This window comes from Macrotis lagotis, chromosome 3 (genome assembly GCF_037893015.1).
Source record: "Macrotis lagotis isolate mMagLag1 chromosome 3, bilby.v1.9.chrom.fasta, whole genome shotgun sequence".
Classification (NCBI taxonomy): domain Eukaryota; kingdom Metazoa; phylum Chordata; class Mammalia; order Peramelemorphia; family Peramelidae; genus Macrotis; species Macrotis lagotis.
In genome coordinates, this window is record NC_133660.1 from 169163392 (window position 1) to 169186620 (window position 23229).

Below are 23229 nucleotides of genomic sequence, written 5' to 3' on the forward strand. Positions count from 1 at the left end.
AACACTATTGCTCTCCAATCTCAACTCTACATATCTTATAAATGGTCTGTTAAAGTATCTCTCTGCCTGTATTACCCATATCCCCTTATAGTCACTAAATTCAACTCCCAGGATATGGCAAGATAATCATAAATGCCAGGCTGAAATTAAAGTGCTAATAACCTCTTGCTCTTTTTAGATGTATATATGTCTATATGTCTTTGTCTATGTATCATTTAATTATGAGCATAAGTCAAGGAGATTTTCAATAGCTTATTCCGACTCTATTGCAAAATTCTAATTCTTAAACCTTGAAAATAATCTACTTCTAGAGGCATGTCTAGCTATAGATAGATTGTTGTAAATCCTTCCCAATGTGTAACCTGTACTTTCTTTGGCAACAAATAATATATTTTACATATTATACATGTCACACATGTTTTTATTTGTAACCTAAAATATTAATAATATATTACACATAGATTTATGATTATGTGGAAGTATGATTAATATATTTTAAGACTTAGTTTTTAAATAATTTCTTCTTCTGGAAACCTAGTAAAACCAGCAGAACCTATGCTCCAAGATATATTTTTAAATGATTTCAACGTCCTTATGAGTCCTATAATTTTCTTAGTTTGTAAAATTATAACATCAAATGTGTATATAATATGTATGGCTTGTTATTCCATGATGATTTCTATCTATTTTCTCCAGAAATGCCCTTCTCATACTTTGCAGGTAGTGCTTGGCACCTCAGAGGTCTTTGATTCACTTGTTTGAGAAGAAATTATTAAAATACTTGAAAATGCCACTTCAAAATGATTCTGGTATCAATTTCAGATCAACTGATAAGGAAAGTTGTTCAATGAACCTTTATAATCAAATAACAAAAGCCTTAAATAGGGTGGTATTTTCCTATTAAATCAAAATAAATTAGCACATTTTGAATATTATGGTTTGAGATAAAATATGCTAAATGTATACTGGGAAGTAATTCTTTATAAGTTCCTGAAAAGTTTTACTTATATTTAATTGAATTTCTTCTAAATTTCCATTTTAACAAATAGAATCCATAAGTTGGATTAAAAGACATTTTAAAAGATAACAGTTAATTCTGGATACATTTTCTGGTCTGCCATTACCAGATATAAGTGGCTGATAATTGTCAGCTGCTGAAAATTTTTTTGTTGTATTTAATTTGTGAAATATACTAAATCTTAAATGTCACCAGTATCAAATAATGTCACTAGTATCAAAGTTGTCAAGTATCTAAACTTCCATTGAACACACAAACCAATTTCAAATCATTTTTAAGATCTATTTCATCTATCTAAAAGTCATAAGATGTCCTTTAAAGTACTTTATACCCATTTGCACCTCAGTTTCTTTAAAAAAGTGACTTTAGGGTGATGCTAGTGTTTAAATTGAGTCTTCTGCTCTTCCCAGTGGAGATAACACCAGTATTGAACACTATTTTAATGGAAATATGGTACTATTGTTAAATCCCTAGATCTGAGGAGGCAGAAAAATAAACTACCTATTAAAGCTAACTAGATATTACAATAGGATTGTTGGCTGATTCACAAAACTACTGATAGCCTGGAGGCTTTTTATTCAGAACACAGGATTTGAACCTCTTCTGGGTTTAGTTCAGTTAAGTGAAGTGAATTCTAACAAAGAGTACAGGTGGGTGTCCAGTTGCTTCCAGCCAATCCTCCCAAGTGTTTTGGATGTTTGAATATCTATCCATTGCAGTTTTCAAACTTTTTGTCTGCCTTACATCACTCATCCTTCCCAGAAACAATTGGGTTTAGATAAAAGTGAAATTGCATATGCTTTTGAACTAAATTACAATTCAGTTCTTTTTAAAAAAAATAATTAATTCAAGGCAGTGAGAACTCAGTGACTTGCCCAAGGTCACACAACTAGGCAATTATTAAGTGTTTGATACCGGATTTGAACTCAGGTCCTCCTGCTAACAGGGCTGGTGTTCTATCCACTGTGCCACCTAGCAGCCCCTGTAACTCATTTCTTAGAAAATAATACATTTTCATTTTTAATACCTCTAATGCATGTAATAATTTGCCATTGGTGTCTAATAAAATGATCTGGTCCTTCAATAGACCTAGTATTATTAACAAAATGAGAAAGTCTCCCAGGAATGATTAATCCATATGTCACTGCTCATCATTTCTGATTCTTATCCATATCTTTTCAAATATTCTTAACAGTCTACCTCAGGTCATTTTCCCATGATCTTTGACATTGTTCTACTAGTAAGGGAGCAAGAGGATCGTCATCAATTATCCTATGTATCACCACCACTCTCCACTCATCCTAGTCATATTTCTTACTGCTGTCATTCTTTGAACTTCTAAGCAGTTCTTTGTTGGTAATAAGGAGTAGTTTGCTCACAACCAACTATTAATCTTTGGATTCATAGAAACTTTAAATTTATGCATATAAAAGTACTTTTCAAACCACAAAGAATTGTTTTGTTTTGTTTTTAGGCAAGTCAATGAGGTTAAATGACTTGCCCAAGGTCACACAGCTAGGTAATTATTAAGTGTCTGAGTCATGATTTGAACTCAGCTTCTCCTGACTCAGGACTGGTGCTCTATCCAATGTGTCACCTAGCTGCCCCAACCTATAAAGAATTGTAAGGTTCACTACTACTACTACTACCATCACTACCTACAACTACCACCACCAATCTTCCTCCTCCTTCTTATCTCTACTCTATTACTATTGTTGTTATTGTCAGCTCATTGTAATCTCCCCGGTAAATATACTTGAATGGTTTGCTATTTTCTTCTTCAGGTCATTTTACAGAGGAGGAAACTGAGGCAAAGTGAGTTAAGTGATTTGCTTATGATCAAACAACTAGTAAATGTCTGGGGTTAAGATGTAAACTCAGGAAGATCAAACTTCCTGACTTTAAACCCATACTATCCTTTGTGTCTTCTAGCAAACATACATCATCATTTACTATACCAATTTCAGATGATTTCTTCTTTGAGATGTTAAGATAGAGAAGAAATGTATTCATTACCATATTACAGTTAGAGAAATTGAGACACAGAACAGTTTCATGATTAATCCAGTGGCAGAACTGGAACTAAAATTCTGATCCACTGTATATATAATCCCCCTTACTCTCCATTAGTGCAATCACCCACCAAATAAACTCTCCGAGGTAGAAGGGAATACCTAAAACTTGAAAATACAGTGCAATAAAAAAAAAAAAACTTTTTTTTTCTTTCATAAGCCCTAAGCAACAGTGGGTAGCATTCACTTTCTTCTTTTCTAAAATAAGACTTTTGGTAGATGATCTTGAATGTATCTTGCTGACTTTGAAACTTTATGATTACATGATTTTCAGTATTGTGATCAAGTTATCCAAAAAGGAAACCAAATGTAGATATAATTCAGAAACCTAAATTTCTTAAATTCATTATCTTTGACCCGGAAAATTAAGAACAAACACTTTGCCTCTGTTATATATTTCCTTTAATACTGTGCTTCATTGAAAACCAGTTTTGAAAATTTATTTTAAAAGCATAGGAAAACTACCTAGGAAAAATACTGGTTAGATAGATAGATAGATAGATAGATAGATAGATAGATAGATAGATATGTATATTATTTCTAAATATTTCTATTTCTAAATATAGAGAGATATCTATATTTCTCTATATCTATATATAATTTTTTTTCCTATGAAGTCTGACTCTACAGTAGAGTATGCACATTAATACTGTATAGTTATTTCCTGAAGGCTTATGGGTAATTATGTCACAATTTGCCAAATGTAAAAATTAATGAGCTTGTTTAGAAAGGCTATAATCTAAATATTGTATTTTATTATATATACCTGCTTATCCAGTGTTAATTTTAATGTAAAAAACATTATATCTCATAAATATTTCAATGTTTAGATTTTGTTTGTTACTTATCAGCTCTTTACTTCTTTGAATTAGGTTGACAATTAATGCTGAATGCTATCTTCAGCTACATAACTTCCCTATGGATGAACATTCCTGTCCACTGGAGTTTTCCAGCTGTAGGTGGTAAAATGCTTCATAACTTTATCTAATTTTAAATTTAGAGATTTTTCATTTAATTATTCCAAAGAGGAAATTATGATCTTTGAGTTCCATAAATGCATGTTGTTTTTCTACTTTAGCTCAAACTATATAAAATACATTAACTACTTAGTCTTTTTTTAATTTTAAAAAATACACGAATTAAAGCTAAATTGAACATCTCAATCATCATACATTGTAAACATAATAAATATTTAGGTATCAACTATTCTGACACAGTTGGACAATGTTTCAGAATTTGTAATGTGATATCTCAATAACATAAAAAGATACAAATGTCAAATCCATGGTCAAACTTTCTTACAAAGTTTTAGAGAACTTTATTAGAAACGTCTACATTTTGAAAAAAGCAAGATTTGACTCTATTACTAGGATTTGTATAAAGAACACAATTCAACAATCTCTTTTAAGACTATTTATATGGAACATATTGTATTATAATTGATTATACAGATACTAGGATCTCAAAGAGTTTATATTTTAATGTATAACATCAACCTTTTCCTAATAATCATTTTGGAGTGACTTTAGGGAGATTGTAATTTAGGAATTATTTTTTAATTAAAACTTAATAAGTTAAATTAGAAAAGACAGAAAATGTGTGTGGGGGTCAGTTATTTTTGTTAATAAAGAATGAGAAAAATGAGAAGTTAAAATTAAATGATATAGATATCATTTTTAAAAATCTATATACTCAGCTGTGCATGTTATTTATTCAGAAGACTACAAAATCCCTGAAGGTTGGTTCTATGTTGACTCTGATCCTGTCCCCATACAATGTATATATATATATATATATATATATATATATATATATATATATATATTCATTACTTAATAAGTATTTAAATTCACTGATAACTGCAGCTATGAAAATGTAACACAATTATTTACTATATTTCTTCCCAGAAACTCAGTTTATATTTGCATTTATATTTTCATTTATAATCATTTTAATATAAATGTTTTATTTTGTTGATTTACTAATAATAAGGAATTATTTACATAGAATTTTCATTCTTTACATTTTCATTGTTTTTCAATTATTTTTTTCATCAAGCACCTTTCAGGATCTGTTTTTTATTACCAAATTAATCATCATAAATACTATCCAATCTAAGAAAAATTATAATACATTTATCATTAAGTAAAATTTTAGTTTATAGGGATGATCAAGAAAGATATGATATGTAAACATGGTAAAAGTTATATTTAATGTGTTTATGAAATACCTACTCTATGTAGTAGACTAAGACAGATGTGTATTTGTGTATGTCTGTGAGAGTCAAAAAGAAACAAAATGAGAAAGATAATTAGAGTGAGAGAGAGAGAGAGAGAGAATTGGAGAGGGGGGTAGAGCGAGGGAGAGGGAGAGAGGGAGAGGAGGGAGAGGGAGAGGGAGAAGAGAGGGAGAGAGAGAACAAATACCTATCTCTGCTTTTAATAAGCTTTTTCATCCTATTAGGGAAATGGCACATATCCAGATGTGATTATATTGTAAAACCAGACAAGATTTCCTTTGAGCTAAAAAATTAGGTAAATTCAGGTAGATTTCATTGAGGAGCTAAATATTTTGGGGGGCCTGAATGGAAGGAAATAATTTCAAGAAGTGAATATTTGAAACAGATGGGGAAATATTGGTGAAAGCACAACAAAAGCAAATTACATAAATATATATTTATATGTGTGTATGTATGCATGTGTGCATGTGTCTTTGTGTATGAGTGTAAAGAAGATTTATAGCTCTTTGGGAAGGTACCTAATTGCATCTCATAGAGTACATATTTCATAAATGTATCTAGTGTGACATTATGATATTTTGTAGCATGCTTGAGAAAATCATGAAACTGTGCTGACTCCAGCCACTAAAAATTTGTGTCACAAAACTTCAAGTGAACCCTCACTGATGCAAGGAGATCATTTTACTTCCCTCATCAATCAGTTCATTATCTTACTCTTCAAAAATGGATTTTTATATCCTTCCTCAAATCTCTCATAGGATCACTTCCCTCATCCTTTCAGCTGAAAACCTTGCATTTTATTTCATAAAAAAGAGACAGTTTATTGAAAATTCACTGTAAGTCTCTTTATCTAAGAGGATACAAATATCTTCCCTTACTATCTTTTTCTCCCCTGTCTCCCATGAAAAGGTCCTTCTTCTCTTCACTAAAAAGACCACTTAAAATATACTCTCAATTTCATTCCATTCATCTTTTGCATCATATTGCCTTCTCCTTCATTTTCACTCTCTTAATACTCATCTCTCCCTGACTAGTTGCTACTTCCCTGATCCTAAAAACAAACTCATGCCTCCCCCATTCTAGGAAGCTTGTTGGGGTGATGGAGTCAGGAAGACTTGATTTCTAATCCAACCTGAAACATTTTTGAGTACTGTAACAGTAATCAAGTCACCTCATCTCTCTCAGGTTCAGTTAGCTTATGTATAAATTGAACTTAATTATAGCACTTAACTCACAAGTTTGTCATGGGGACATATGGAAAGCTTCACAAATTTCAAATCACTATATAAATGTCATTATTATTGTTATCTTTTTAAAGGGTAATACTTGCTTGATGTGACCATTTTCACTAACATGTTAGAGGAATGATCAGTGTTCTATATTAGCTTTTAAAGGAATGAGTATGTGAGTGATAGGAATATGAGACAAATCCACGTAATTGAATTAATACCCATTTGTGAAGATCATAAATACTGACTTAATGGGTTAGGGATTTATTGATTAGGCAATAAAAATTCCTTTTAGATGGTTTTTGTTCTTGTTCCCATAGGATTTTATCATCAGATTTAGATATTTGAAATGAGGATGTATTAGATATGGGTAGCCATATAAGCATCAGAATTGCTAAGAACATATTAAAATAATTTAGGTGAAAAGCTATTATGATCTAATTCTTAGAGTGAAAGAGGAAAGAAAGAGAAGATGGGGTAGATCTTAAGCAAGAACCAACAGAAAATGGTTTGTTCTTGGATGTGGGAAGAGATTGGAATAAGTGATTGATAATGCATGTTAGAGATTTAAAAGTTTGAAGTCCCTCAAACATCAGGAAATTCTTATAATATTACTTTCTAGTTTAAGGCAGCATTAAAAAAAGAAAAAAGTCAAAAGTGAGAAAACTGATATGGGTGGAAAAGAGGGAAAATACGGGGAGGATAGGAAATAGAGACAGACACAGAGAAAAGAAAAATAGGTAACATTTTCTGCTACAGGTCATTTTTTTTTTTACACAAAGTTATGGGCTACTGGGACAATTTGATTACATATATTTCTATGATTTTTTTTCAGATGGATACCCTAGAAATGAAATAGAATATAAATGGAAGAAAACCTCTGTGGAAGTAGCAGATCCTAAATATTGGAGATTGTACCAGTTTGCTTTTGTGGGGCTACGGAACTCAACAGAAATCTCACATACACTATCTGGTAGGAAAAAAGTAAAAATAACCAAAAAACAGACATCAGTCATACATTTAAAAATTGGGTTATCTTTGAATTTTTCAAACACTTTATGCAATTTTTAACTGTAAAAATAAATATGCTGCTTTGGACATGCATTACAAAGGGATTTCTTGTAAAGGAATAGTTTGGTATTAGGTCTTTCAGGGGTCCCTCTCAATTCTGTCTTTTTGTAATATTGTGACTAAAATATTCCTTTTTTTCCCTTTTCTTTTAGGGGATTATATCATCATGACAATATTTTTTGATCTGAGTAGACGTATGGGATATTTTACCATTCAGACATATATCCCATGCATATTAACAGTTGTCCTTTCTTGGGTGTCATTCTGGATTAACAAAGATGCAGTGCCTGCAAGGACATCATTAGGTATGAAATATTAAAATATATTGTGCTGCAATATGTCTTTTTATGAATGTATCACTGAATATATTATAGTCTATGCCATTTGGACCTAAATCCATAGCATCTCAAAGCACCCTTTTGCGGTATTTTGATTAAAGGGGCATGAGGAAAAAATAGATTTCAAAGTGATTAAATTTTAAGCAATTTCATACTGATTTGTGTAAATGAGGACAAAGGAGAATAGAACCAAAAGAAGGTTAGGTAAATGAAATTCTCCAATTCCTAAACCTCATTTTATTTCATAATTTCTGACATTTTTTCTAATAAATCTTTTACCATAGTTACAAAGAATAAAATGACTGCCTTGTTTGTTGTTAGTTGTGGTTGTAATGATAAGCAATAGGTCTAAGAGGCAGGGAAATGGAGAAAGAAAGATGAGAAGCCAGGATTAAATAATATATAAATTGAGTAATCAGTCAAGGGGGACATTGAGTGTGTCTGGACAGAAACAATGATTAAAAATGTGAATTGTTATTCACAGTTGATATATTTGTTTTTTGCCATTATTTTATGTTAACTTTTTTATTTATAAATCAGTCATTTACCAATAAACAGTTATCTTCCTCACAAAATATCTTCTACTGAAACAGTTAACACCAACAATGTATTTAGTATTAATTTTAACTGCCATTTTTGCATTTTACTGATCCTTAACAGAAAGGATGCATCTTTGAACATTGATAGCAATAAAACAGCCCTGACTTTTGTATAAGTTCTACTTCTTTTTTGGAGACTGTTTATTTACAAAGTTGTAGTCATTGTTATTTTGTTTTTATTATCTTCTTATCATTTTTAAATAATTCTTCTAATGTTCACTGATTTTGTCCTGTTCACTAGTCACAGCACAAGGATGTTATTTTATATTAATGTCTCACAATTTCTCCAATAATATCACAATCATTGAACACACATTATGATTCCATCTTTTGTTATCATAAAAAAACTACTTTTGTAAAAAATTTGTGTACAGGGGGTCTTCTATTGCTTTCAATAATTTTTACTGTATATTTTATAGGCAGAATAAAACTATTTTGAAAATGAAACAATTATTCTTTTAAAGTCACATAGAAACTACCTCCATTTGTACAATTCATTTACAAAGATAGCTTATTGCTCAATTGATTCACTGCAATAAAAAGTATAGTTCTCTGACTCCTGATATTCATTTCGTAAAGAGACATAAAAACCTAAAGGCAGAATTTCTATTTTTAATCACAAAGGGCTTCATGTGGTTGCCTGAGATGACTGGTGAAGATCTCTTTTTAATAATGTATAGTAAAATGTAAATCACTTGGAACCATCAATATTAAAGCTCAAGGCATTCCATTCTGCAGCTTGAAAAGAAATTGCCTTGAGAGTCTGACAAAGATGTAGATGTTGCTAATAGATTTTATTCTTTACCTATCTTTACTTGCTTTTCCGTGATGATTATTCCTTTAACATGAAATTCATTGATGTTTCCAATATACATAGTATTTTACATTTTTTTGTATTATTGGGTTTGCTATTACTCAAAAAAAATATAACCAACATGATAATATGAATTTTAAATGGTACTGATAATTTATTATTTTTCTTGAGTTATTATATGAGAAAAAGAGTATGAGAATTGGAAGCTTCAATAATCTGGATTAAAATCTCACTTTTAATTAATAATATGGTAATTTTATAAGTCAGTTAGCCTTGAAAATCCTCAGCTTTGCCTTATGTAAAGTGGGGGAAGTAGTGTTGAGTTTACATGGCAGTAATATGGAACAAATGACAAAATAATTCCAAAGCAATATTTTGTAATCCTTAAAGCCTTCCATAAGTGCTGAAATAGATACTGTCTTTGGAGGACATCAAAGCCTTTGGAGGTCTTCCTAGGAGTTGAGTGTGAAGAGAGACATGTCTCCTATATTCATGGCAAAGTGCAGTTTCTATAAAGTGTCCCTGGAAAACTGGTCCATGGAGAGGTATGGAAGTTAGATGTGGAGCTTAAAATGATTGACGTTTATGGAAGAATCTATTTCTATCAGATGTGATTTGATTCAGATTATGCAAGGTATAAGACTTATCCAAAGAAGGAAATTCCAGAGGACAGAAGATGAAGTTATGTATAATCAGTGCCCATCTATGTGGAATGAGACAAGAGGAAATCCCCAAAATGATCAAGCATCTGGATAAGCTAGATGACAAAATAGGCTATGGCAAGGTGTGGCAATGAAAAATTGTCTTCAATACAGGGTGATAATCTTGAAGATAAACAGGGGAGAAGGGAATGAGGGATATAAGAAAAGATTTTCTTTGCCTTGAGGTAGCCTAATATAATGGAGAGAAAGAGCTGGTCTTGGAGCCACCCTGGCCTGAACTATCTGACTCTGATAGATAAAGACTCTAAGGACAAGTTACTGAGAAGACATTGATTTGTGAAGATTTAAGGAAGTTTCCTCATCTGGAAGCTCAGTTTAGAAAGCAACTAAGTGACATAGTGAATAGAATACTAGTCTTATAGCCAGGAGGATCTGAGTTCATATTCTGCCTCAGACACAATTTGTATGATACTGGTCAAGTTACTTAATCTTGATTGCCTCCAAAGGAGAAAAGAAGAAATAAAAATGCAGGATAAGTACCTATGCCTAACTTTATCTTAGATCTGAAGGAAAACCAGAAAAAGGAATGTAGAACTCTGCTTTTCCTGAACATCCCATACTTTTTCACTAATATATTCACAACCTAATTAATAGAAAGGAAGAGGAAGGCTAACAGAGACCTAAGAAACCGAAAAACATTAAATGCACTTAGGGAATTGCCACAGCAAATGTCAATGCAGTAATCTGCTTCTTGAAGTCTCAATTGCTTTCAAGTTATCCCTAAGATCATATGACACAAATATATCTGGAATGTTTCCCTCTTTTCTCAATTCTCTCTGTTTCTCTTTAGATAGATAGATATGGATGGACAATATATATCTATATCTACATATATGTATTTATACACACACACGCACATGCACACACAAAGAGATAGACAGGAGAGATACACCAGTAGATAAACGAGACTGAGCTACTTGAGAATCCAGGCCTCTGAGTTTTGTTTTTATTTTTATTTTTGTCTTTGTATTCCCAGGGCTTAATATAATTCCTAGAACATAGTAGACACTATACTCTTTTTTAAGGTTTTTGCAAGGCAAATGGGGTCAAGTGGCTTGCCCAAGGCCACACAGCTAGGTAATTATTAAGTGTCTGAGACTGGATTTGAACTCAGGTATTCCTGACTTCAGGGACAGTGCTTTATCCACTACACCACTACGCCACCCCTGACACTATACTCTTGTTGACTGACTGCAATACTTTTTTTCACCCTTTATCATCCCCTGCTTTCATGTTAGCTTTCAAAAGACCTCATTTTAAAAGACCTGTAAAATTTTGTTTACATTATGAATTTCTTTGTATATTTCTTTCTGCAAAAATCATTAGATTATTCTATATTTGTTTACATATGTATTTTGCATTATGAAATAGCAAATATGAATTATGGAAACATATTATGTGAATATTTGATATTTGGAAATATTTAAGCACAAATGTAATTTTTCAAAGAATTTATATTCAAAATATAGGCTGAAGTAATATTTTCTGGCAGAAAATCTTCAGATAATAAGAATGTGATTGGACTATCCATTGGACAACATGGTGTTACCTAGTTTTGAGGCCCACCTGCAACACATATTCATTGTCTTACCCTATGCAAATTGTTTAACTGTGCAACATAACTTTGTATTTCCCACATCAATGGCAGTGCCTCAAAAATTGAAGCTGTATAATGAATACTTCCGAAATAAAAATAAAAATTTATCCTTCCCAATCTTGATTTTTCAGTATGGGTCTCATAAAGATGAAGTTTTATTTTTGCCCACTGAATAAATTATCATTTGATTAACACAAAATGTGTTTTATGGAAGATAATTCTTTCCTGTAAAAGATCTGGGTTCAAGTTCTATCTTTGACAACTATTTGGCATCTCAGTTAAACTTTTAGTGCTCCAAATAGCTCTCCAAAAACAAAGTCTTGAGAAGAATTGCTGTTCTTTATTGGTAAATGGATTTTCTTAAGAGGGTGATGACCAATGAAATCACAGGTCCAAACAAAACAAAACAAAATTTTGAACATTACATTCTTTTTTAATATATACAAATTAGAGCAAACTCTTTTGTTAAAATACAAACAGGATTTAATTAGATTGTGGTTGATATCAAGGTAGTGATCTGAGTAATCTTCCTTTGAATGCCCTAGGTTGACTTATAAAGAACATATTTAATTTATTAATAAATAATTAAACTAGATAAGCCTTTGCCTTTCTTTTTTTAAGTTCTAGAGGATGATGGAAAGTACTACATAATAACTGAGACTTAATATCTTGGTAGTATCAAAAGGAGATTTGTTTATCTGTCCAAATTTTTGAAAATATGGAACAATAATTATATAGATAGATATTTCTATCCATGTTATTATATATGCTTATTTGTTCAAATGTAAATATGTATCATATGTAATAATTGGTTCTTAATAAACAAATCAGTGTTACCAATATAACATGTATAATCATTCACTCAACTATTTTTAATTTAACTTTTTATTTTACATTAAGTATGAAAAGATCATGTAGATCATGGAAGGACAATTTGGCATGTGGTTAGAAGATTTAGAATGCTGGCATTCACATAAGAAAGACCTGGATTACATCTTGATTGACATTCATAAGTGATCATGGGCAAGTCACCTAACTCATCTTCAGCTGAAAGTTAACTGTTATTGATAACATTCATTTTTCTGTCACAGATTGTTATGGAGGCTCCTGTGATAGTGTATATTCACCTCTGTTGTAAAAGTTTTTTATGGGTATATATATGTATATGTGTTACATGTATATGTGTACATGTATGCGTATTGTGTGTATATAATTATATAAGTATAATCTACACATATTGGGCTATGAGCAAGTTTTTAATAAGCACTTATTATATATCAGACAGTGTGCTTAAATCTTTATAAATATCTCATTTGATCCTCACAGAAAGCCTGTGAGATAGATGTTATTATTATCCTCATTTTATAATTGAAGAAATTATACTTAATGATATTCACAGGATAACATAGTTGCATACAATATTCCTCAGTCTTTGGGTGCTCCACATTTTTTTGAGTGAAACAATTTGTTATCTACTATTCCACATTGCTTTTCAAAGATCAATCAATATAAGTTGATTTTTATTTTTTTCAAGCTTTTGAGATATCATCACATGTAATAAATAGCATAAACAATTTGAATTTCAATAATATTATAAAAATGGCACCTATAAGCATATGCATCAATGAGGTATCAAAATGACTAAATGTGTAGTAATGTTACAATTATATTATTAGGATATTAATTTTACTTATTTTAAAATAATTTTTGCTATATTAATGGTAGGCATAATGTGGTCTAAACACTTTTAAAGACTTTACAAAATTGGACCATGTTATAATTTTAATTGTGACTGGCTGTTCCTCAAAATAAGCATGATAATCAGAGTAATTTTATTGAATTTTTTATTGATTCATTCCTAGAATATGTCTTTAAATAAAAAAAAAAGAGTGGTCTATTAAATGACCTGACAACTTTTCCTTCTCTTCCTATTTGTCTGAATGTAGGTATAACCACAGTGCTGACCATGACAACACTGAGTACTATTGCCAGGAAATCCCTCCCTAAGGTTTCTTATGTGACAGCTATGGATCTCTTTGTTTCTGTTTGCTTCATCTTTGTTTTTGCGGCCTTGATGGAATATGGAGCCCTACATTATTTCACTAGCAACAAAAAGGGGAAGAAACCTAAAGATAGGAAGTCCAAAAATAAGACTAGGGTATGTTGAAATTTGCATTTTTGTCACTCCCAAATACGCCAATATATAGATACAGTGTTAAGTTATATAGATACATTATTAAGAAGCATATCTATATTATTTTGTTTATAATAAAATGATTTCTGAGGTGTGGGATATAATAGAGGCTGACCTGAGAATGAAAGGAGATGAAAAATACCAGTAAGCAGTCCTCTAATGAAAAATTATTTTGGAAGACCATCCTATACAGGTATATATTTCATCTTTTAATTTAGTACATCTGATCTTCTGAACCTTTTTTAATGCTAAGATTTTACCTTTTCTATTTGAAATTTGTTGTGAGATTGCAGGTTCTATCTGAACTTGATGCACTCTACTAAATGGACTTTTCCAGTGAAGCATGTGTTGTTTTGTTGGGTTTTTTTTTAAGATTTTATGTATTTTGCATTTTACAATTTCCCCCAATCTTGCTTCCCTTACCCCCCCACAAAATGTAGTCTGTTAGTTGCAGCATGTTTTTTAAAAGATGTGATGCTACTTAGTTTTCATTTGAAAAAATAAGATAAAATTTTATTATTCCTTTCTCACCAACTCCCCTTTCTACAACATACTTTCTTTTGTTTGGCATGAAATGAGAAAGTTGAAGCAAATAACTTCAAAACTACAGATATTGATATTTTTGATGAGATTTAGAATTATAACCCTCATTTTTTGTTGTTTTCCCCTATGCCTTTTTTCAAATACTCATCTCTAATAAATATTTAAGAAGTAAGACAATATTTACTAAATGATAATTAAAAGGGGGAAAAGTCTATAAGAAATTGTGCAAATGTCCTCACTTCCTGAAACAAGGAGATTGAAATCCCAGATCATCATCCTCTTCCTCCTTAAAATGCTTCTTTTTGGGGGTTTTTTCCTCACCTCACTTTGCCTCTTTCCTCTTTTCCTTTCCACTCTCATTTACTTCTGGGATATTTTGTAATTCATTTAAATGAAAAACCATTTATACGAATCTCAGTGCAGGAGTCTGATTGCTTTGTATTCTTTCATGGGCATACAGATTTATGCAATTGTCTTACTAGATCCCTTGGGAATCAATGAGATCTTCCCACTGAAAATAAGAGATACATCCCAAGAGAATGAAGCCCATTATCCCTCATGCAGCCAAGTAAATTTGCATTTCAGAATTAGCTTCTGACTCTGCCTTTACTTGAGATTATTTTAGTTTATCTCTCATAAAAAACATAGTCAATAAATGAAACAGCTCCATAGAGAGCTTGCAGGGCATGCAAACCATTCCCAACTACATTTTGAATGGAACAAAAGCAACTTTACCACACTTTTTTTAATAACTCAAGTTAAAACTTCCCTTCAATGTCAATTTTCCCCATATTTTCATCAGTAGCCACATTCAATTGCTCTTTGAAAAACCAATATGTAACAAGGTTCTTTTTAATGGGAAGATTTATCTAATATTTCTCGACATTACAATTGAAAGAACTTAAAAACTGAAAAAGTTCATTTTAAACGGGCAGTATCTGTCAATGATATTGATCTATATGAATGGGGAAAAAACACATAATTATATCCTAAGACATGTTATCAAAGAATTTACAAATGAGAATCAATATGCAGAATACAGAGGCATTTTGGTGATAGAGATCTAACCTGAGAGTTTGTGAGATGTCATTGTGAAATTCTCTTACTTTCCCAATTCCTCCATGCAACTGTCTAATACTAATACTCTCATATACTAAATTGACATTCAGGAACTGATGTGGACTATTCTAGGGAGTTTCCCCATTAGGAAATGAGGTGAAAGATAAAGAAAAAGAGGGAATTTGGCATAGGGCACAAAGTGAGTTCCAGAAAACTTTGATTCCATTTCGGCCTGTGATACTTATTGGTTGTAGGATCATGGACACATCATTTATCTTTCTGGTACCTATGAAAACACTAAGAGTTAAGTATTCAGGTATAAGTGCGTTCTGAATAGCTGTACTGATGGGTATCATCAGTATATGGAGATGGCAAGGTTTAAAAGTTAAAGGTATAAAATTTCAGCTATATGATTTTATTTTAAGGTGCCTTTGGAGCACCCTATTATAAATGTCAAATTTGGTATCTCTAATTTTATTTTGTGCTCTTATTGGGGATTTAAAAAATGTGAAAATAAAAAAAAATGATTTCCTTTAGCACCTTCTAAAAACTGAGAGTAGGGGCGGCTAGATGGCTCAGTGGATAAAGCACTGACCCTGGAGTCAGTACCTGGGTTCAAATCTGCTCTCTGACACTTAATAATTACCTAGCTGTGTGGCCTTGGGCAAGATACTTAACCCCATTTGCCTTGCAAAAGCCTTAAAAGAAAAACTGAGACTACCTAAAGAGATCAGTCATTTTTGGTTTTTTCTTAGTTTGGTCCCTTACCAATTCTTTCAACCCTAGATGGCAAACTGAGTGAAAAACTGAGATCAGTGATCAAATCTGACCCCCCCTCCCCATGGTTCATTGTTCAGCCATATGGTCTTCTTAATCAGGTGGATTGTAGCATATTTCCAAGGTGTACAGACAGCTGTGCATACTGCTGTCTGCAAATCATATATTTGAAATCCTTGTGGAATCTCTGTCTCCTTTCTGTTCCAAAGTAAGCAATCAAACAATAAGCTCAGTGCCAGAAAAATCCTCCCTTTATCTGGCCATCACATCTATTCATTCTGTTGTCTTTCATACATTTCCCCCTAAAACATGGACTTTTAAAAACCTAATTTCATTCATATACACATATGTGTACATATATATTTATATACATAAATTCACACACATTATATACATACCTATTTACACTCATATGGATACACATACATATACATATATAAACATAAACATATACACATACATATACATACACATAATTATAGGGATAGATAGATAGATAAATAGATAGATAAATAGATAGATATTATTTTTCTCATTTCTTCATGGCAATACTAGAGCCTGAAGCCACAGTTGTTGGGTCAGAGCAACTCAGAGATCAGGAGATCTTCCTTGAAGCACAGAAAACATATTATATAACACATTTAGTGGAAAAATAGCAACCTCTACTCCTTGGATTCTTTGCTTAAGGAATAACCAAATCTTTAAAATATTTGTTTATCGCTGCAGTGAGACCTGACAAGATATATTTTTTCAAGCGGTCAGTTTCTCAGAGAGTAGGAAAAGAATTGTTCATTTATAGTAATTCTTTTGAGCCACACATATGATTACACTTATATAATTACAGTGTCATTTCCACTGTTCCCTAATTTTTATTTTAAATATTGGGTTTTCTTTATTTAAGGAAACTCTATATGAATTAAATAAAGCATGTTGAACCTAAATAAAAAGATATCTGTATGGTGCAGTCAAAAGCTATTGGGAAACAACTGCAGATAGTCATCAGTAGGTTTCTTTAAAAGGGGATTCTCACCTACAATTACCAAGTAAATTCCCCCCAATTTTTTTTATTCCACATCTATCTAATTTCCACTACCGAGTTATGTATCTAGCAAAGACCCAAAGAAAATGGTCAATAATAATCAAGGGGATCAGGAAACTTTCATGGAAGAGGTAGCATTTCTAACTTTAAAAGAAAAGTAGAAATTCTACTGGAAAATCAATTACACTATGACTTGAATGGTTCATGGAATACTGGAAGGTTACAACATGAAATAAGGGCAGAAAGGTAAAACAATCACAAATTTTGGATATCTGTGAGTCTTTTTAACTTGGTAGGTAGCAAATAAACTGTCACCAAAGATTTGTAGATGGGACAATGTGGAATTGAATTAATGAATAATGAAGATTTTTCTTGGAAAAATAAAAAAAATGATAGTTCAGAGGGCAAGAAATTAAAATAAAAAGAGGAAATTATTTCAAGTTTCTAACACATACTGTAATAAGGGTCTTTATTACCATGATACTAGTAGGAAGAAGAGAAGGGGATGAGTAGGAAAGATGATCTATCAGTAGAATTGATAGATGGATTCCTGATTATGGGAAGTAGAAAAAGAGAGGGAAGAATCAAAGATAAAATTAAGTTTTTTGAAAATAGGAAATTTAATAAAGTGATGTCACTCAGGGAATTAATTAAATAAAAAGTAGGAGTAAAATAAGCAGTAAATATAATAAGCCAAGTTTTGAATATATTGATTTTGAAGTTATTAAGGAGCACCCAGGTAGAAAGGTCTTGTAGGGGTGAAGTCTTACATCAGAAAAGAGAACGAGGAAGATCTTGACATGGAGGTTATCTTCATGGAAGGAATGAGTAATTTTAGTAATTTCTCTAATATTCACTTTTTATCTACTCTAAAATAAAGAGACTGAAAAAGAGAAACTCAAAAATCTTGAATCATTTTGTCTTGAATCATTGTATTGTTAAGACTATCTAAGCTGGTACCAGCTGCTTATCATAAAATAATGCTGTTACTGTATGCAATCTCCTTCTGTTTCTGCTCCTTTCATTTTGCATCAGTTTATGTAAGCCTTTTCAGGTTTTTCTGAGAGCTTCCTGCTCATTATTTCTTATAACCCCAAAGTATTCCATCATAACCGTGTATCATAACTTATAAAGACATGCCCCCCAAAAGACATTCCCCAATTGATGGGCATCCCTTCATGCTCTATTTGTTTGCTACTCCAAAAAGAACTGTTATATTTTTGTAAAAGTAGGTCTGTTTCCTTTTGTTTTGTTTTGTTTTTCTCTCTTGTGAATATAAACCTAATAGTGGTTTTGCTTGGTCAAAGCTTTGTATGATTTTAAAACCCTTTGCGAATGGGTCCAAATTATTCTACAGACTGGTTAAATCAGTTCACAAATTCACCAACTGTGCATTAATGTCTCAATTTTCTCACATCCCCTCCAACATTTATTATTTTATTTTTCTGTCATATTAGTCAATATGATAGTTCAGAATTGCTTTAAATTGCATTTCTTTAAACCAGTCATGATTTAGTGTATTTTATATGTCTATAGATAACTTTGATTATTTCTTCTGTAAAGTGCTTGTTCACATCCTATGACCATTTATCTCTTGGAAAATGGCTCTTATTTCTATAAATTTGACTTAGTTCTCTATATAATTGAGAAGTGAGGTCTTTATAAGAGAAACTGCTATATTTTTTATAATTAATATATATTTCCCTTCATCCATTTTCCTTCCTATTTATTCTACTCTCTACTTTCCTCCTGTTCAATATCAAAAGTGTTTTCCCTCCAATTTACCTCCACAAATCTGCCCTCCCTGCTATCAACCCTACTGTACCCTCTTCTGTTATCTCCTTTCCCTCCTACTTTTCTGTATGGTAAGATACATTTCTATTTCTAACTGAATTTATATATTATTCATTCGTTGAACAAATTCTGCTGAGAGTACAAGTCATACACTTCCCCATTTTCTCCAACTCGATGAAATTTAAAGGAAATATCTTTAAAGGGAAAATTAGTGGACCATGAAGAGAGGATAAGGGAGACCTACCTTAAGAATTTAGAAAGAGAACAATGTAGCAGCAAAAGGGAAAAAGGAGGATTTATAAGAAAAGTAGAAAAATATTTTATCTTTTGATTCAAGGGAGCAAAGAAAATCATTCATTTCAGGCATAGATAAAAATATAGAAATATGAAGAGTTCAAGCAGAAGGAAGAGTAAGAAAAGAAGCTTGGATTTGGTGATTAATTTATTAAAAGTTTCTTTTGAGATAGCAATCTTTTTTTTTTTTGCAAGGCAAATGGGGTTAAGTGGCTTGCCCAAGGCCACACAACTAGGTAATTAATTAAGTGTCTGAGACCAGATTTGAACCCAGGTATTCCTTACTCCAGGGTCGGTACTTTATCTACTGCGCCACCTAGCGGCCCCGAGATAGCAGTCTTGAATGATGAATTAGAAACTAGGTTTCAGCAGGTTAAGCAGAGTATGGATGGCAAGGAAATGGAGGATCGATTATAAATAAATTATTCCCAAATTGTGACCATGAAAAATAGGAGGAATGAGATAGATTATGAATTAGAAAGAAATATATTTTTTAATGACTGAGGAAAACATGAAAGTATTTGTTGGCATATGAAAATGAAGAAATGATGACAGTAATTGAGGAAACTGATGGACTTATCAGATTAGTCATCTATCCTATAAAATGTTCCCCTGAAGGATCTCTGTGCCTAGTCATACTGCCATTGCCAAAGCTTTATGACAGAAAGTCATCAAAGTTTTATCTTCTCAGTGTTCTCTATGTCCAAGATCACATCTCTCTCTCTCTCCATATATATGGAGAGAGAGAGAGAGAGAGAGAGAGAGAGAGAGAGAGAGAGAGAGAGAGAGAATATTTTCAGAAACTCTCCATCTCTCTTAGGAAGACAACTCTCAAGCAAGGGGTGGAGGGTCCTAGAGAGTAATTGAGACATTGCCATATTCTTTTCATGAAGAAGAATATTAACCTTGAATAGAAATTTCAGGCATTTCGAAAGTTTCCATGCCAATAACATTTGGTGAATATCCCAGGAAAGATTACGTAACAGTGGCAGTAGCAAGTTGCTTATTTTATTAGTTATGAAGCTTCAGGGTACTGACTATAAAATTAATATATTTTATAGTTACTATTTTGTAAGACTATAGTCCATTACTCTAAGGTCTGTTCTGTTACTCTAATGTCTGTTCCACAGGTTAAGCAGTTGCCAGAAATTATTTTTAAAGTGATAATTAAATAGCACTTGGGATGTGATTTTCATTTCAGGTTCAAAGAGACTCATTTCTGAGCACAAGTTTCCTACTGCTATCAGGAAATGTTTTTTAGCCATAAAAGTTGTTATTGTTATTGCAAGGTAAAAAAAAAAGTAATAGAAATCCTGAGTTCCACTCCTTTCCACCCTTTCCACAGTATTAAAGCATTCATATGAAATTCTCTCTCTCTCTCTCTCTCTCTCTCTCTCTCTCTCTCTCTCTCTCTCTCTCTCTCTCTCTCTCTCTCTCCCCCTCCCTCCCTCCCTCCCTCCCTCCCTCTGTCATTATTAAGTGTGGCTAAGCTTAAGAGAATTTTCAAAGTGCATCTTTCTTGCTTGCAGCTGAGATAAGCAAATTTCCATGGGGCACATTTCTCTGCTTAATACTTTCAGTAGTTTCCAAGATATAAATCAATAACTCTCCAATACTCTATTCTTTTGCTGGAATGTCAGCTATTGGTCAGTTAGGTAACTATGTTTAAATATGTATATTAAAATTAGCACCATTATTTGAAACATGCATTTTATTTTCCCTTTTCAAATTATTTAGTATTTACCAGTTATATTAAAATGTTTTATAATTATCATATAATAGTCATAATAAAAAACTTTTATATCTTCTAGGTAGATGCTTTGTAAAATTTTGCTGCAAAAATATGATATCCTTAAGGGGAAATCATAGAAAACCACTTCCACTTAAAAGACTTTCAAAACACTTACTTATGGTCCTCCACTTCATATTTCTATACTTTTACAATGATCATGCCCCAGACCAGGAATCCTCACTTCTACCTAATATAATATCCCAAAATCCTCAAAGACCACTTTTCTCCAGTTGCTTTTCTAATCCTGCAAATAATTGATACCTCCTCTCACCAACTACCTTTTCTTTAGTTACCCTATATATATCAAATTTATTCCATGTATATTTATTGAATTTAAAATTTTATATGCACATGTCTTTCCCCATGCAATAAAAGCTCCTTAAGAAGAGAAATTATTTCATCTTTTGTTTTTGTATATATTTAGTACTTATCAAAGTGTCTCACATAGAGGTTCTTAATAAATACTTGTGGACTGGTTGATTATTCATTTGAATCTTACAGAAAGTCTATGAAGTACCTACTATTTATAAAACACTATTTCTAATACAATTTGAGCTCTAAAACTGCAAAGAATCTTGGATTGTCGAATATTTCCCATATCTATATCTATATCTATATCTATATCTATATCTATATCTATATCTATCTATCTATCTATATCTATCTATCTATCTGTATCTATCTATCTATATGTGTATATATATATATATATATATATATCTGGATTCCAGAAATAAATTATGCAAAAAGAAAAAAATATCACGTACAAATATATCTTTATTTGGGGGGTGAAATAAGGTAATATTTTTAAACTTTAAAATACTACACAAATGTCAATTGTTACAATAATTATTAATGTAATAAGAAAAAATCAATATATATTTTTATTCAGAAATCACCTGCAGTTGCAGTACGCCCTGGTTCTACATTGATTCCAATGAACAGTATTTCTCATCCACAACAACGAGATGATGATTATGGATATCAGTGCTTGGAAGGAAAAGACTGTGCTAGCTTTTTCTGTTGTTTTGAAGACTGCCGGACAGGATCTTGGAGGGAAGGAAGAATACACATCCGTATTGCCAAAATTGATTCGTATTCTCGTATATTTTTCCCAACAGCTTTTGCTCTATTTAATCTTGTTTACTGGATTGGTTACCTTTACTTATAACTTCCCATTGCTCCCAAAATTGACAAAGTCAAACTAAATATAGATATTGTTCGATGTAACAGCATCATGAACTTTATTTATTTATTTTTTAACCAATGCAGAAAAACAGTGTTACCTCGAACATTCCATCACCACCTTTCTGAAGCTTCTGGAGTTGGAGTATTTAGACCAAAGTTAGTTAAGCACATATAAATTACAGCTGATGATACCATTAGCCCTTACTAAAAAAGAATATCAAGATGCATTTATTTTACTTACACACTTATTTTTTAAATTAATTTACTTTCTAAAAGCATAATTTCAAAGATGTAAGCACTCTCTTGTGTTTGATGTTTTGCTGAAAAAATGTATTAACAATTTTTGTCTAAAATCAAATTCTAGAAAAGTAAAATGATCATCCTTTTTTCTAACCATTTCTTCAAGGTTGGAGGGGTTATTCTCCTAAATTTACTGAATGTATTGAATGTAATGAATTTGATCAATTCCAAGAATTTAGTTTTTCTTACATCTACCCACTTCACTGAAAAAAAAAGTTGATAATCCTTAAAACAATATGCATAGTCAAAATTTTTAAAAAATCTTTATTTTGGGGGCAGGAATATGTTGGAGAGAGAGAGATACAGTAATGATCGAATACCATTTTTCTTTGTACATCATCTATGTGGATTATTTAAAGAACTTTATGAAAACAAAATTAAATTAATTATCTTTCTAACATGACCTGGGTTCTTAAAGTCTAAGCCAACTGAGAATAATCTCTAACAGGTTTTACCTAGCTTCAAGTTAGGAAAGTTTTGAGTACAGGCCTAACAACACACTATTTCTCTGAGCACCGGCTTAAAAAATTTAGATTTATCTTTCATGACT

General features: G+C 31.7%; 1 protein-coding gene across 1 annotated transcript in view; it reads left to right on the top strand.

The window, feature by feature from the left end:
* The window catches only part of GABRG1 (gamma-aminobutyric acid type A receptor subunit gamma1), a 49190-nt gene extending 26828 nt beyond the window's left edge, over positions 1 to 22362 (top strand). Inside the window, exons 3-7 of the mRNA XM_074227473.1 lie at positions 3963 to 4045; positions 7394 to 7531; positions 7782 to 7934; positions 13646 to 13857; positions 22084 to 22362. Coding sequence (XP_074083574.1) covers positions 3963 to 4045; positions 7394 to 7531; positions 7782 to 7934; positions 13646 to 13857; positions 22084 to 22362 — 865 coding nt within the window. The remainder of the gene's footprint in view (positions 1 to 3962; positions 4046 to 7393; positions 7532 to 7781; positions 7935 to 13645; positions 13858 to 22083) is intronic.
* Positions 22363 to 23229: the final 867 nt, after the last annotated feature.